Source organism: Lithobates pipiens, unplaced genomic scaffold (assembly GCF_037356315.1).
Source record: "Lithobates pipiens isolate NorthernLeopardFrog02 unplaced genomic scaffold, aLitPip1_a1.2 Scaffold_8, whole genome shotgun sequence".
Taxonomy (NCBI): domain Eukaryota; kingdom Metazoa; phylum Chordata; class Amphibia; order Anura; family Ranidae; genus Lithobates; species Lithobates pipiens.
Window position 1 is genome coordinate 390,673,335 of NW_027507903.1, and position 15,216 is coordinate 390,688,550.

Here is a 15,216-nt window from a genome sequence, read left to right on the forward strand (position 1 = left end):
CATGTCATGCTTCAAAATTGCACGCGCTCGTGGAATGGCGCCAAACTTTGGTATTTAAAAATCCCCATAGGCGACGCTTTAAACTTTTTTACTGGTTACATGTTTTGCGTTACAGAAGAGGTGTAGGGCTAGAATTATTGCTCTCGCTCTAACGTTCACGGAGATACCTCACGTGTGGTTTGCACACCGTTTTCATATGTGAGCGGGACTTGCGTATGTGTTCGCTTCTGCGTACGAGCTCACGGGGGCAGGGGCACTTTAATTTTTTAATTTGTTTTTATTTTATTTTATTTTTTTTGTTAATTTTACTTTATTTTAGTTTGACACTTAAAAAAATAATAATAGATTACTTTTATTCCAATTACAAGGAATGTAAACATCCCTTGTAATAGGAATATGGCACGATCTGACATTTACAGTGAGATATGGGGTCAATAAGACCCCATATCTCACCTCTAGGCTGGGAAGCCTAAAATATAAAAAGCCAAGGTGGCACCGTTATTTTGAATGTAGAGGCCGGGCGTGACGTCATAACATCACGCCCAGCCTCCAAATGATCAGAGACTCCGGGGACCATCTGGTCCGCTGGAAATCTCTATGGTATCATCCGGGGGGCGGCGGATCCCGTGACCCACTCACTGATGGAAGCGGTGAGTCGGTAGAAGCACCGGGGGGCGGTGGGAGGGGGGGGCGACCCCTCCCGCCGCCCGTAAGAACGATCAACCGGTGGAACAGCCGCTATGATCGTTCTCATGGTGCAGGGAATCGCCGGCTGAAAATGCTGATATCTGAATGAAGTCTGTGGCCTCAGGCATCATTCAAATATAACCACCGAAATTCGAGGGCGTCCCTGGACGACCACCCGGCGCGAAGTGGTTAATTATATAAAAATTTACAATTTATAATCAAATTATGAAAGTAATGGTGAAAAAATTCTTGTAAAACTAAGGCAGACACCACAAAAAATTCATATTGACAATTTCAAGTGATAAAAAACCGAGAATACCATAACTACATAAAAAGAAACCCCTAAAAGATATTAATTGAATATAAATAAAAGTCCAATTCCGTGAAAAATATTTAAAGTGCAAAAGTAGAAAAAAAAGAAAAAGAAGCAAGAGTCCACATAAAGTGCAAAAACCACAATCCGATTGAAGGTGAATAAAAACCAGATCCTCTATCCAGGGTAGTGACCAGTGATGTAAGTCAGTGGTCATCAACCCTGTCCTCGGGGCCCGCTAACAGGCCAGGTTTTGGCCCCCCAAAGCACCGTGTCCCCTTGTTGAGGACAGGGTCTTCTTTCCGACAACCCTGGGTGTTGGTTTTGGGGTCTGTGGGCGGGGTCCTTATCAATCTGGGAGCCCCCTTAGTAAGAGGATTTTGGCCCCCTACCCTATGTGTGAGAGTATGGGGTACCCATTCACCTGGGGAAAAAAGTGTTAATAAAAAAAAAAACACAGGTTTTTAAAGTACTTTATTAGACAGCTCCGGGGGTCTTCTCGCCGGGCTCCTCTGATATCCTCTGCTCTTTTACCGCTAGCTCTTTTACTAGCGGAGGAGCCTGGCTTTCTCCTTCATCGCCGCCGCCATCCGGGGGTCTTCTTCCAACTTGGGGGGGTCATCTCCCGCTCTTTGCTTCTTCTGCCGGACCAGGCCAACTCTAGTAAAAGAGCAGTAAGAAGATAGCGGAGGCCCGGCAGAAGAAGCGAAGAGCGGGACAAGACCCCTGAAGTCTGAAGAATATCCCCGGAAGGCAGTGGTGACTAAGGAGAAAGCCGGGGTCCTCCGTTAGTAAAAGAGCAGAAGATAGCGGAGGAGCCCGACGAGAAGACCCCCGGAACTGTTTAACGACTTTCAGACCGGACCAATTTGCTGGTCAAAGACCAGACCACTTTTTGCAATTCGGCACTGCGTCGCTTTAACTGACAATTGCGCGGTCGTGCGACGTGGCTCCCAAACAAAATTGACGTCCTTTTTTCCCCACAAATAGAGCTTTCTTTTGGTGGTATTTGATCACCTCTGCGGTTTTTATTTTTTGCGCTATAAACAAAAATAGAGCGACAATTTTGAAAAAAACGCATTATTTTTTACTTTTTGTTATAATAAATATCCCCCAAAAATATATAAAAAAACATTTTTTTCCCCTCAGTTTAGGCCGATACATATTCTTCTACATATTTTTGGTAAAAAAAATCGCAATAAGCGATTGATTGGTTTGCGCAAAAGTTAAAGCGTTTACAAAATAGGGATAGTTTTATAGCATTTTTATTAACAATTTTTTTTTTTTTTTTTTACTAGTAATGGCGGCGATCAGCGATTTTTATTGTGACTGCGACATTGTGGGGGACCCATCGGACATTTTTGACACATTTTTGGGACCATTGTCATTTATACAGTAATCACTGCTATATAAATGCAGTGATTCCTGTGTAAATGACACTGGCAGTGAAGGGGTTAACCAGTGGGTGGCAGTGTAGGGGTTAAGGGTTCCTAGGGGTGTGTTACTAACTGTGGGGGGGTTGGGCTTTCATTTAGTGAACACTGATCTCTGCTCCAATCACATGGAGCAGAGATCAGCGTCACTAGTTGCTAGGCAGAATGGAGAAATGCTGTTTACTTGGCATTTCCTCCATTCGGCCGCTCCGTGAGACGATCGCGGGGATGCCCGTGGCGATCGAGTCCGCGGGTCCCGCGACCGGACTCATGGGGGTCCCCACCAGCTCGGGAGCGTGCCGCCGGCGGCGCGCTCCCGATGGCAGGGCGGCATTGAATATTGGACGTACCTGTACGCCAATATGCCTGCCCGTGCCATTCTGTCGACGTACATCGTCGTGCGCTGGTCGGGAAGTGGTTAATAAAGTACTTTAAAAACTTGTGTTGTGTTTTTTTTATTAACACTTTTTTTCCCCAGGTGAATGGGTAGGGGTACAACATACCCTATACTCATCCACATAGGGTAGGGGGCCGGACTCTGGGGGGGGCCCCCTTATTAAAGGGCGCTCCCGGATTCTGATAAGCCCCCCCCCCCGCCCGCAGAGCTGACAACCAACAGCCAGGGTTGTCATAAAAAGGCCCTTGTACTCATCAACAAATCCTGACCAGCCGGGCTGCGTGCTCGGATAAGGGTCTGCTATGGGCTTTGGAGGGACCCCCACGCTGTTTTTTCGGTTTACGGGTTCCCCTTTAAATCCATACCAGGCAACGGGCTAGCAAGGTGTCAATCTCGCTGATGGAGGCATCGACATTCACTTCCTACGCTAGTCCCGTCTATAGACTATGTTACTTTTCCAATGTAGTAACAGAGTTACTAACACAATTACTTTTTGGGAGAAGTAATTTGTAACTTAACTAATAACTTTTTTTAAAGTAAGATGACCAACACTGGTAGTGACACACCACAAGTGATGATACCACTTACTGACTCCAAATGACCACAGTACAGTGGTCTCACCAAGCACGGGGAAGTTTTCAGGTACACCTATACCGCCTTCTCTAGCAGATCCCTTGATTGCCACTACAAACGTACCACTTGAAAGACAAAAGCAAAAATTGCCCCCATAGTGTAATCGTTCAAACAGTATATTTATTCAAGCGATAAAAAATGCACAAAAGGATCAAACTTGAGCGTTGTGATATTACAATTCAAAGATGGAGATTGCGGTGTCTCCACATGCTTCCCGCTGATAGTTTGCTGTCCATCAGTCTCCTACGAATGCAGTGACATCAGCGTCACAGACCCCCACCCAGGCGGTGGAGCCTGTGATGCTGATGTCATTACGTTTTTTTTTCACCATTACTTTCATAATTTGATTATAATCCATTCATAGGAATTGCTGTGAGACAATTGCCTTAGTTTTCTCTTTTGAGAATCTTTTGATATTATTTATAATTTATTAGCGCTGCATTTTTTTTGCACTTTAAAGTTTTGGAATGGCCCAACCAGAGCCCAGATCTGAATCCCATTGAAAATTTGTGGGGTGATCTGAAGAGGCTGTGCACAGGAGATGTCCTTGAAATCTGACAGTTTTGGAGTGTTTTTGCAAAGAAGAGTGGGCAAATATTTCTATGAAGACTAAAAACTAAAGAATGGACTTTAGAAGCACACAAGTAGAATGTCTAAAAATGATAGGGTTGGTTTATTAAATAAAAAAATCATATGGTAAGAACAATAAGTCCAAATAGGTACATATAAAATTCCAAGAGTTTCATCTTATACCCGCCACATAACCTTTAACACCACTTCATACAATACATTAACCCCCCTGGTGGTATTTCCGTGTCTGGCTCGGGGTGGAAGTTTTATACCAAAAGCGGTAACCCCGAGCCAGACTCGGGACCGCATCGCTGAATGCAGAAGGAGGTTTACTTACCTTCTCCCTTGGATCCAGCGATTTTCCCCCCGCTGTACGAGCGGCTCGTCCTCCGCTCAATTCATCAAAGAGCCAATCTCCGTTCCCTGCGAGCGTTGCGACGCACTCGGACGGAGATCGGCGCCAAATTCAAAAAGTGAAACACACACATTACCTACAGTATAATGTAATATTACAGATTACATTGCTGTACGTAATAATTTCACATCCCCTTTGTCCCTAGTGGTCTGTCCAGTGTCCTGCATGCAGTTTTATAATATAAAAACTGTTCTTTATGCCTGGAAACTGGAGATTGTCCATAGCAACCAGAACTGTCCCTTTACATCAAAAATGATTTTAGACCAGCTAGAAAACGGCAATAATAAATTGGAATCACTCGCAGAATTGAGAGATGGCGATTTGTGGGGAGATCCGTCATCAAATATTGAAAAGTAATGAGTGACAATTCTGCAACTGAGAAAATGTCAGTGTTTTTGATTTGAATACATTATTGAATAAGTTTTATTATTGTTATATTATTATTATTTGGTATAATTATTTATAGTTATTTATTATATTATAATTTATGATTTAATTTTTCAAACTTTATCATACCTGGGATGTCTGCTAGACTCTGGTTTGGACAGATTTAAATGAGTGATTCCTAAGAACTACAGGCTACAATATAAAACGTCAAATTTTCATGCAAAATAATTGTACCGCTTTCAGCACCTAAAATCCAAAATAATCATACCGCCAGGGAGGTTAAAGTAATGATATAACCGGACAAGTGGAAATTGAAAATTTCCGTAGTAGTATTCTTGTTAAAGGTGTAAAATACAGGCTTGTGGGTCAGGCTGTGAATCCGGGTATACATGTTCTTTTAATTGCTTGACATGTTGCACGTAGAGGTACACTTCTTCAGGAGCATAAGAAATTCATGCAGTAATAAGACGCGGGACACGCAGTGTAATTGCTGGTAAGCAAGGTTGTCTGGGTCTGTCCAGAGGCAAAACGACAGCAGAATAGCATTTACCAGCAATTTATTACACTGCGTGTCCCGCGTCTTATTAGTGCAAGAATTTCTTATATGCTACTGAAGAAGCGTACCTTACACGCAATATGTCGATCAATTAAAAGAACATGTATACCCGGATTCACATCCTGACCCACAAGCCTGTCTATTTATAACTTTAACAGGAATACTACTAAGTTAATTTCGATTTTGTATGAAGTGGTGTTAACGGTTATGTGGCGGGTATAAAAGATTAACCTCATGGAATTTTATATATACCTATTTGGCCTTATTCTTACCATATGAATTTTGTATTTAGTAAACCAACCCTATAATTTTTAGACAGTCTACTTGTGTGCCTCCATTCTTCAAGTCCATTTAGTTTTTAATCTTCTTATACCCATTTTATAAGGAAGTTGGCACACTGCTACCTGTGTACCCACAGTGTCGCCCTGTGGAAGTACACATTGACTCTGAAGTTTCCTCAGTGGGCAAATATTGCCAAGTCAAGATGTGCCATGCTGATAGACTCGTACCCAAAAAGAGTGCTTTATTAAAATCAAAAGTTGCTTCAACAAAGTATTAGTTTAACCACTTCAATACCGGGCACTTTCACCCCCTTCCTGCCCAGGACAATTTTCAGCTTTCATTGTTGTACTTTGAATGACAATTGCACAGTCATGTAACACTGCACCCAAACTGTAGGGCACTGTGGTGGGCACTGATATGGGCACCTACAGCCGCTTCTGATGGGGCACTGACTGGCAGCTGATGGGCACCTTTTTGGCAGCTGTGGTGGCACATCTGATGGGGCTGTGCTGATTATCAGCACAGACCCCCCTCTGACAGGGAGAGACGCTGATTGGTTCTTGCCGACAGAGAGCCTAAGAATGTAGTTTACCCGCACTTCCTGGTTAATGCGATGTTTAGCTGTGATTTAGTCACAGCTGATCACGTGGTAAGGAGCTTCCGCCAGAGGCTCTATTCCACGATTGGAGATGCAGTGTGTCAGACTGACATACAGCCCCTCCGATTGCCTCTCTGCGTACCGGTATGTTATCTATCCTGTTGGATGTCATATGACGCAGAGTCAGGATAACTGAACCACCGCTTGGCTGTCATTCTGCTATAGGCTGGGCGTGAAGTGGTTAAGGGTGTGCATACTTATGCAACCATATTATTTTAGTTTTATTTTTACTTCCCTCCACATAAAATATTTCAGTTTGTTCAACTGCGTTGAACAGTTTATAGGTCACATTAAAGGTGAAAACGTTTCTGAAATGATTTACCTTTTTGCCTACTTTCTATCTAGATGCACTGTACTTTGCTTCCTGTTCAGTGAACTGGAGTTTTTATTTAGGCTGTTTTCATGAATAGTGTGCTGTAACTGACAAAGGATGATTAAACCACTGCATTCAGTAATTAAAAGGAGCTAAAAAAAATCTAATTAGTAATTGTGTTTGCGAGTCACTTTTAAATATAGTTTTTTTTTTGCATTCTGTTAATAAATGAATCCTTTGACTATAAGACTATTATGGTTTTAATGGATTGTGTTAGAAATACTTTAAAGCTCATAAATTAATACATTTTATTATTGCTATTCTTTTGCAATAGACTCAGCTGCCTGAACTTAATACACCTGAATCCATCAGACTGATAGCTTTTATCTCTAGCCTAAAAGAGCAAAGACCTTTCTTCCCAACATTACACGTAATCCGGTAAGTTGTGCCAACATTCTACTGCAGTCTTTTCTTTTAATTTATTCTTCTTGAACTTACTCATTGCATTCTGCATAATATGGCCAATACCGGTAAAAATAATTCTTGGTAGTGTTCATGCATTTTAAGTTACACATCATATGATAAACATTGCACTTTGAGTTCATTTGTTCTCTCTGCTAAAAATTATTTCCTTGGTCCAAACGGCTGTATCTACCGAATACCCAAAGAAAGATTGTAGTGTTTTTATTAGGCTGTTTATTGGGAGAGATAATCTTGGGTGCTTTATTTGAGAATTGTTAAAAATGTGAAACGTTGAAGTATTTTATACATTACAAATGCAAGGAAGCAAGCTAAAAGGTAATTGCAGGAGTGTTTCTTTAAAGACCATGAGCCAAATACAAAAACCTCCCAGTTTATTAGCTCATAAATTGAAATGTTAAAATTAACTTGTGTTAATAAATTTAGTTTAATATAAACTGTTGCAATAGAGCACTTTAAATTGACAAGACCTTCCATCCTTTGATGTCAAAATATAGCAATGTCCATATCTATACAGCCATGTAAATAAGCTCAGGAAGTGGATGAAGGTGTGGTATACAGGTCTTTAGAAGTGTAGAGGAAATGATTACATATAGTCAACTCTTCCAGGAGTGGTGGTCGAAGTTCCTCATATTGCTTGAGTAGGGAAGGAGTATGCATGGAGAAAATCACCAAAGGCAGAACATATCATCAAGTCCATATTTAGTTTTATTCAAACTCTTGTATCATAAAAAGCCAAAACATTTCAGGGCTAAAAGGATACCTCTTCATTAGGGCTTGCAACAGTTCACAAAAAGATATACTGGATTGATAAAATTGGGTAGATACTAATTGGTATGCTTGCTTCAGCTCCTGGCATTTATAATGCATGAATAAATGTATTTCTAGACTATTTGTGTTCAGTTTTAGCACACCCTGAAAGTACAGCTGTCAGTTGTTATAATTAAAAGTAAATGCCATTCCTAAGAGCTGAGGCCTTGGCCTAAACACCTTCTCTAAGGCTCCGTTGACACCTGGGCGTTTCCGGATTGCAGCAGAATCGCTGACATTCTGACTATTCTGATCACAATCTGCATGTCGGGTCAGCGCAGCACTCTGTGGAGGTCCCCGGTGGTTGAGTGGCAGAGCGGGGTGGCTGAGTGGATTGGCTGAGAACCCGGCGGTGACTACGGGGCAGCACTTCTCCTCCCCTTTGACCGGCTTACAGCTGCGGTGATACAGCCGTGGTATGTCAGAGGAGGAGGGTCTGCGAGCGAGCGACCCAGCGGGAGGGGTGGAGCCACCGAGATTCCTGGAAACAGAGCCCTGGAATCCCCGAGGCGACAGAGGACTCCTCCCCTCCCCCTTTGGGCTCCCCCATCTACAGCTGAGTAAATGTCGGTTTTCTCGCTAAGGACGGGGTGAGTACGCTGAACTGTGGTCATATTAGGAATATTCTGAACTGTGTGGTCATATTGGGAAGACACACTACACGCTACATTGAAGAGTGTGTAGTGCTCGTAAGATGAATCTGTGCTCAATCTAGCAGTCTGTTTGGACATTACTGGGGACACTATGGTGCAAGTTGCGTAAGTTGAGAAGGAAATGAAAGACTAATTACACAGGTGTTGGAGGTGAAAAAAAGGTTTCATATCTTACATTGCATTACATTATCTTGCATTGGCGTCCATATGTTTTTTTTTTTTTTTTTTTACATCAGCTGCTGAGCATATAGGGCTATATAATTGAAGGAAGATTAAAGCACGGTTGCGGATAAAATTGTCTCTCGCATTGTGTATGACTTTTTTTTTTTTTTTCCTCGACCTACTGGGACAAAAGGGGAATATCGATGTTAAGATGAGCCTTTTTTTTATTATTTTTTTTTTTTAACCCCTAAAAGCAGTCAGAAGGCATGAGATACGGTGATTTGGGGCTTCAGGGCCTATTGGGGTTTTGTGATATAAGGGTAGAATATAATAGTAGTGCGCCTGTAATTTGTTCGTGACCCATTCCGTCGCCCGTATGCCCCCTTCAGCAAACCTGATTGTTATATTAAAGGGGTCGTACATGATATGAAAATTCTCTGCCCTTGTGCTGTCCACAACGAGTAAAAGAGAGAAGACTTAGGAGTAAATAAACCATTAAACCATTCTCCTAAGGTCAAGGAAAGAGAGGGAATTTAAATCCCAAAAGATGAGGGGGAAGCCGGCGAAGGGAGCTGGAGCAAACCCCCCAAGGTAACTTCTAGCCTGGGTACAATTGAGAAATATGACAGCGGAAGCTGGCAAAGACATTCCAAGCAAGCAAATGGGGGCTAAAAGTAAAACTTCAGGAGGGGAGAGAAGATCCCAAGTAGGCACTAATACTCCACCACAATACAGAGTTGATGGACGAGGATTGTGGTCCTGAAATAAGATCGGATAAGCATTTACCAACAAAAGATGAGATGGCTGAGATGTTTGCCAGGTTGGAAGAATCCATACAGGGGAAACTAGTGACTATGCACGAGGACATGCACAACATTCTTAAGAGTGGAGGATGTAGAGGTAAAATTTGCAATCTGTCACTGGCCATGTCAGAGTTTAAAGAAGGAGATGCAGAGAGAGCAAATGTTCCTTCAGTATAAACTGGAAGATCAGGTAAATCGCAGTAGGAGGAAAAATTTAAGGATTAGAGGGTTGCCAGATATGAGGAGAAAGTGGATAAAATCTTTGGCCCATTATTGGGGAATGTGGAACCAACAAAAATTAAATGGGAGAGAATACATAGGATTAGAAAATCAGCAGAAATGTCAACTGAAACACCTAGAGATGTGACTGGAAGATTTCACAAATATAGTGGTAAAGATTAGATTTGGACGAATCTAAAAACAACATCCGCTAAGTATGAGGAGTTTCCCCTACAGATTTTCTCTGATTTAGCACCAGTCACACTCGGGAGAAAAAAAATGCTGAAACCCCTCTTAAAAGTACTAAAAGAAAACATACAGTATTATTGGGGCTTTCCCGTCTGTCTTATTGGTAAGAAAGAGGGGCGATCGGCAACACTGTTTCCCAGAGGATATGGAGGTTTTCTGCAACAAACTGGACATAGTGTCAGTAGATATTCTGGGCTGGTGTGAAGTACAAGAGAAATCATCAAATGGTTCCCCCCAACAACAATGGCATTTCGCTGACAGGAGGAAGAAAATCCCCAAGAAGAAATGTTTAAAGCTGAGGGGAAGGGGGCGGTTCTGGTTAGAAGAATGGGGGGGGGGCAAAAGGTGGGAAGGGGGAACGCCATTGGAGGTGCGGTGGGACGGGTAGGGGCACACCAACGGGGGAAGCAGAAGCCTGCTGAGGGCACCATAGTCAGAGCTCAAACTCAGAGATGTGGGATCCAGTGAATAGGAAGGTCTAGGGTGACCATGCATCCCAGAACCTTTTGGTAAGGCAATTCCCCCTTTTGGGTATGGACCTGGGTGGTGGTGGGAAATTGGGGGGGGGGGAAGTCTCTCCATTATTCAGGGAAAGGGGCAATTGAGGTCCGATTCCACCAAGGCCAGGAAGTGGTATGCCATCGGTCTGCGGTACGGGTTATTGGAAAGGGTGGGAACCAAGGTCAGCGGAACACATCTGGGGGAGTTTTGAATGACAAGGGCAGGAAGGGTCAGTGGAAGGCTTTATTTTAGATGGCCACACTAAAAGTAGTGTCGTAAAATGTTCGGGGACTTAATACCAAATCAAAAGAGCTAACATTTTAAGAGAAATGAAACATTTAAACGCATATATAGTTTTCCTCCAGGAAACCCATATTGCGCAGGCATCTAGCTTGAAGATCTGGTCCAGGGATTACCCAACTTGGTTCTACGGGGACTCCCCAACCAAATGGGCTAGGGGAGTTGCCATAGGATTTGCGAGAGTTATGTTTGTACCTTAGGAAATAAGGGCAGACCCAGAAGGGCGCTACTTGTTCCTAAGGGGCAGAATAAATTAAAGTATTCAATAGCAAATATCTATGGACCCAATAGAAATCGATAGGGTTTTTCCTGGGAGTGGTGGATAAGTTTATGTAGTTTAAAAGCGGCTGGGTGTTGTTGGCTGGAGATTTTAATTTCAGTATGGACCCTGGGGTATTTAGCACGTCCCAGATACAGCGGATGGAGAAGGAATAGCGGAAATTATTAAAGAAACTGCACCAATATCAATTAATGGATGTGTGGAGGACACAACATGCAAAACTACGGGACTACTCATTCCATTCCGCTGTGCGTGGGACGTTCTCGAGGATTGACTTCTTAGTTGAACATGGGATGCTAAACGCGGTGAGTTCAAATATTAAGACCGGAGTCGTCTTAGACCATGCCCCAGTATCAAAACTAGTGATAGAAGGGGAACGAAAGGGGGCTAATAGGTGGAGACTGAATGAAGTACTCTTGCAAGATACTGAGGTTGTAGAAAAGATAAATAGACTTGGAATGGTATTTTTCAACAAATAGTGGCAGCACCACACGGAAGCTACGGTATGGGAGGCATACAAGGCTTACATCAGGGAGATCCTGATCTCAATCGAAATTGCGAGGAAAAAGGCAAACGCGCAGAACAGGGAAGGGTTATACAAAGAAATCTATGCTCTTGAGCAGAGATATATAAACTGTGGGGAGAAAAGGGTAGAACAGGAAATAACTATTAAGAAAGAGTGTTTAAAAGAAGTAATTGAACAAGAAAATGGAGCTATTTACGATTACTATTTAAGAAAGAGAGGTGCCAGTGGGGGGATATGTCGAGTAAATATCTAGCTAAAAAAGAAAAATAATGCCAATTTTATTGAGAGTATACAAACAGGGAAAGGGGGAGAGGTTTTCTCTACCCCAGAGATTGCCCGGGCCTTCCAAGAATACTATAGGAAGTTATATTCAATAAACCAAAAGGATTCCCCAGACATTGCTAAAAATAGATTAGATAACATCAGAGTTTTCCTAGAGGGATGTGGCCTAACAAAATACACCCAGATAAAGTTGGCCCCCTGGAGGACCCGATAACAGAACTAGAAACATCTAGAATGTTAAAAGAATTTGCATCTAAGAAAAGCCCAGGTCCAGATGGGTTCACGATTGCCTGTTACAAAAAAAGTTAGTGATATTTTGGTGCCTAAAATGGTATCTTGTATGAATGGGATAGGAGCAGACTGGGAGTTACGACGAGAAGCGCTCGAGGATACTATTATTCCCAAGGAAGGAAAAGATCCCTCTTTGTGTTCTAGCTACCTGCCCATCTCCTTATTGAATGCTGACGTAAAATTATACGCAAAGATTCTAGCCAATCGAATGAAGACGGTAATGAGCGACTTGGTGCATACAGACCAAGTGGGATTCATCCCTGGCAGGGAGAGTAGGAATAATGGCATTGGAACCTTTTTTGTGGATCCCCAACGCTGCTACTGTCTATAGACACCCAGAAAGCATTTGACAGAGTAGATTGGGGATTCATGCAAAACTCTCTGGAGGTATTTGGAGTTGGCCCCAAGATGTTAGGCCGGATAAATGCCCTATATAAACAACCCACAGCGAGGGTTAAAATGTCTCTATCGCTGCCCTTTGAGATGTTCAATGGGACACGGCAGGGTTGTCCCTTATACCCTTTATTTTATCAATGGAACCATTGTTGGCGAGGATAAGATCGAATCCCGATATTAAGGGATTACAGATCGATAATGAAGTTCATAAAATATCCGCATATGCCGACTTTGTTTTATTACTAGTCCCAGGACAACCCTCCCGAACCTATTGAACACCTTAAAAATGTATGTCGAAGTCTGAAATTTCAAGTTGGACCCCTCAAAATCTGAAATTTTAAATATAAATGTTGCTCCACGGGAGGTTCAAATGCTTAAACAGAAGTTCCTTTCATCTAGAGGGACAAGGAAATTAAGTACCTTGGAGTTAAAATAACACTTACACATGATATGTTAGATCAACAAAATTTTGTTCCATTAACAGGATAAACTGCCTAAAGATGATGATACTCCCTAAAATATTATCTAAAATAAAAATGTTACCAATCCCGATCCCCTGAATCATATTTTAATAAACGAAATCTGCTATTTCGCAGGTTTATTTGGAGGTATAAAAAGCCACGAATAAGCTTGGGAATACTCTCCAGAGATGAGACTCAAGGGGGTCTGGGGGTTCTGGATATTAAAACCTATGAACATTCAATTCCAATGGCACAAGTGGTGGAATGGGTAAAGGACAATAAAGAAAAAAGTTGGGTTAAGTTAGAAAAAGGGATTAGCAATGTTTAGGTAAAGTGATATGGATCCCGTCACATTTAAGAGATTTAGATGCACGCACACACACACGCGCACACGCACACGATCACATGGACCGCAATGGTAATATGGGATAGGGTTCACAAAATAAATGGGATCACAATTCCCCATTAATACCATTATGTGACACCAATTATTTTGCATTGGGGAAAGACAGGATATATGGAGGGTGGGTTAGAGATAAGGAGGCACAAGTAAAAGATATTATTGATAAAGGTAAAATGTGTGCATTTCAGGAACTAAAGATGAAAAAAAGAGGTGTTAGATATAAATTGGTGGAGGTATGCCCAGCTGAAACATTTTGGGGAATCCCTCCCATATCTGATTAGGTCAGCAGATAGCTTGCTCCCATTAGAGCAGTTGTGTGTGGCAACTGAAGGAAGGAGAGGGATTGCGTAGATATATAAAATATTCATTGGTTTAAAAATATCGGAACCCCCCGCATACATAAAAAAATGGGATGAAGAGATTGGGACAAGAAGTACAAAGGCAGAGATTCTAAAAAAATATTAAAGATGCCGCATCCAATTTCCCCGGACTGTAGTTTATTGGAAATGAACTACAAGTGTATGGCCCGGTGGTACATAACCCCAGATAGAATACATCAATTTCAAAGAGGGCTCTCCAATTTATGCTGGAGGGGATGTTCATAAATAGGTTCTATGATCCACATTTGGTGCTCATGCCCTAAAATTAAAGTATTCTGGAAGATGGTTTTGTTAATAATCGAAGAAATTACGGGTCTAAAAATCCCAGAAGATCCAAGGGTATGCCTGCTTCATGGGACCACTTTGCCTATTAAACAATATAGGCAATCAATGACACCATGTTTACTAAACGCAGTAAAGAGTTTAATTCCCCGCCAGTGGGAAAAACCCAGAGATTCCCTCTTTGAAAAGTTGGTTTAGTAAAATTAACAAAATTTACAACCTGGAGTATTTAAAGTATAGTGGAGAATTAGGAGAAACGGGATTTGTAAAGAGATAGAAAGATTGGTAAAAATAAACCTCAAGATATGCTGAAAGGATGGCTGAAGTATTATAGCATGATTTTGGGCGGAATGGGCAGGACATTTGACAAGAGGAGAGACTTAGGGTGGGATAATATTTTGTAAAGACATGTATACTGCGAGTAGATTTATTTTGAGCCCAACGGGCATAACTTATTAAAAAACAAAACAAAAAAAACCTGCATATGTTTGAGAGATAAATGCTAAAATGATGTCGAAACTAATTGAGACTACGATGAACGATAGAGTTGATTTGAGTTTCCCGAATGCGTTCACCGTTGTGGCAAAAAAAAAAAAGTATCTTTATCCGCTATATATTGTATAAATCTGGCCATTGTGCTTGGGTGCAATTTGGCCTAATCTTAATAGGATTGCCAAGCTACTGAATCTTGTGGAGCAGTGTCACCTTTAACCACTTCCCGCCCACGCAATGGCTGTCCTTCGGATGCAGCTGATCAGGTGGGGGTAAAGAGCCAATCACAGCTAATCGGTGTAAACAAGATTTGCCGGTTATCGGCAGTTCTCTCCTCACACAGGACATCTACCATCCTAATCGGTGGACTAATTATCGGTACTCTGATTAGTGCTGTCTTCTTGGTGCCCATTAGTGCAGCCTCATCAGCACACCTATGTGAAGAAGAAAAATTACTTATTTAGAAAATGTTTATAACAGAAACCTAAGGAAATTTTTATTTTATTTTTTTTTCACCACTTTTTTATTTTTTTGTTAAACTACCAAAATAAAACCTGTGCGCCAAAAAAGATAAGTTTGGGACAGTGATGCATGACTACGGA

At 41.9% G+C, this 15,216-nt stretch overlaps 1 protein-coding gene across 2 annotated transcripts in view; it reads left to right on the top strand.

Annotated features, from left to right (window-relative positions):
• The window catches only part of SEC24A (SEC24 homolog A, COPII component), a 209,413-nt gene that overhangs the window by 183,537 nt on the left and 10,660 nt on the right, over positions 1 to 15,216 (top strand). For both annotated transcript variants that reach the window (XM_077473942.1, XM_077473943.1), the window contains one exon: positions 6,979 to 7,082. In XM_077473942.1, coding sequence (XP_077330068.1) covers positions 6,979 to 7,082 — 104 coding nt within the window. The remainder of the gene's footprint in view (positions 1 to 6,978; positions 7,083 to 15,216) is intronic.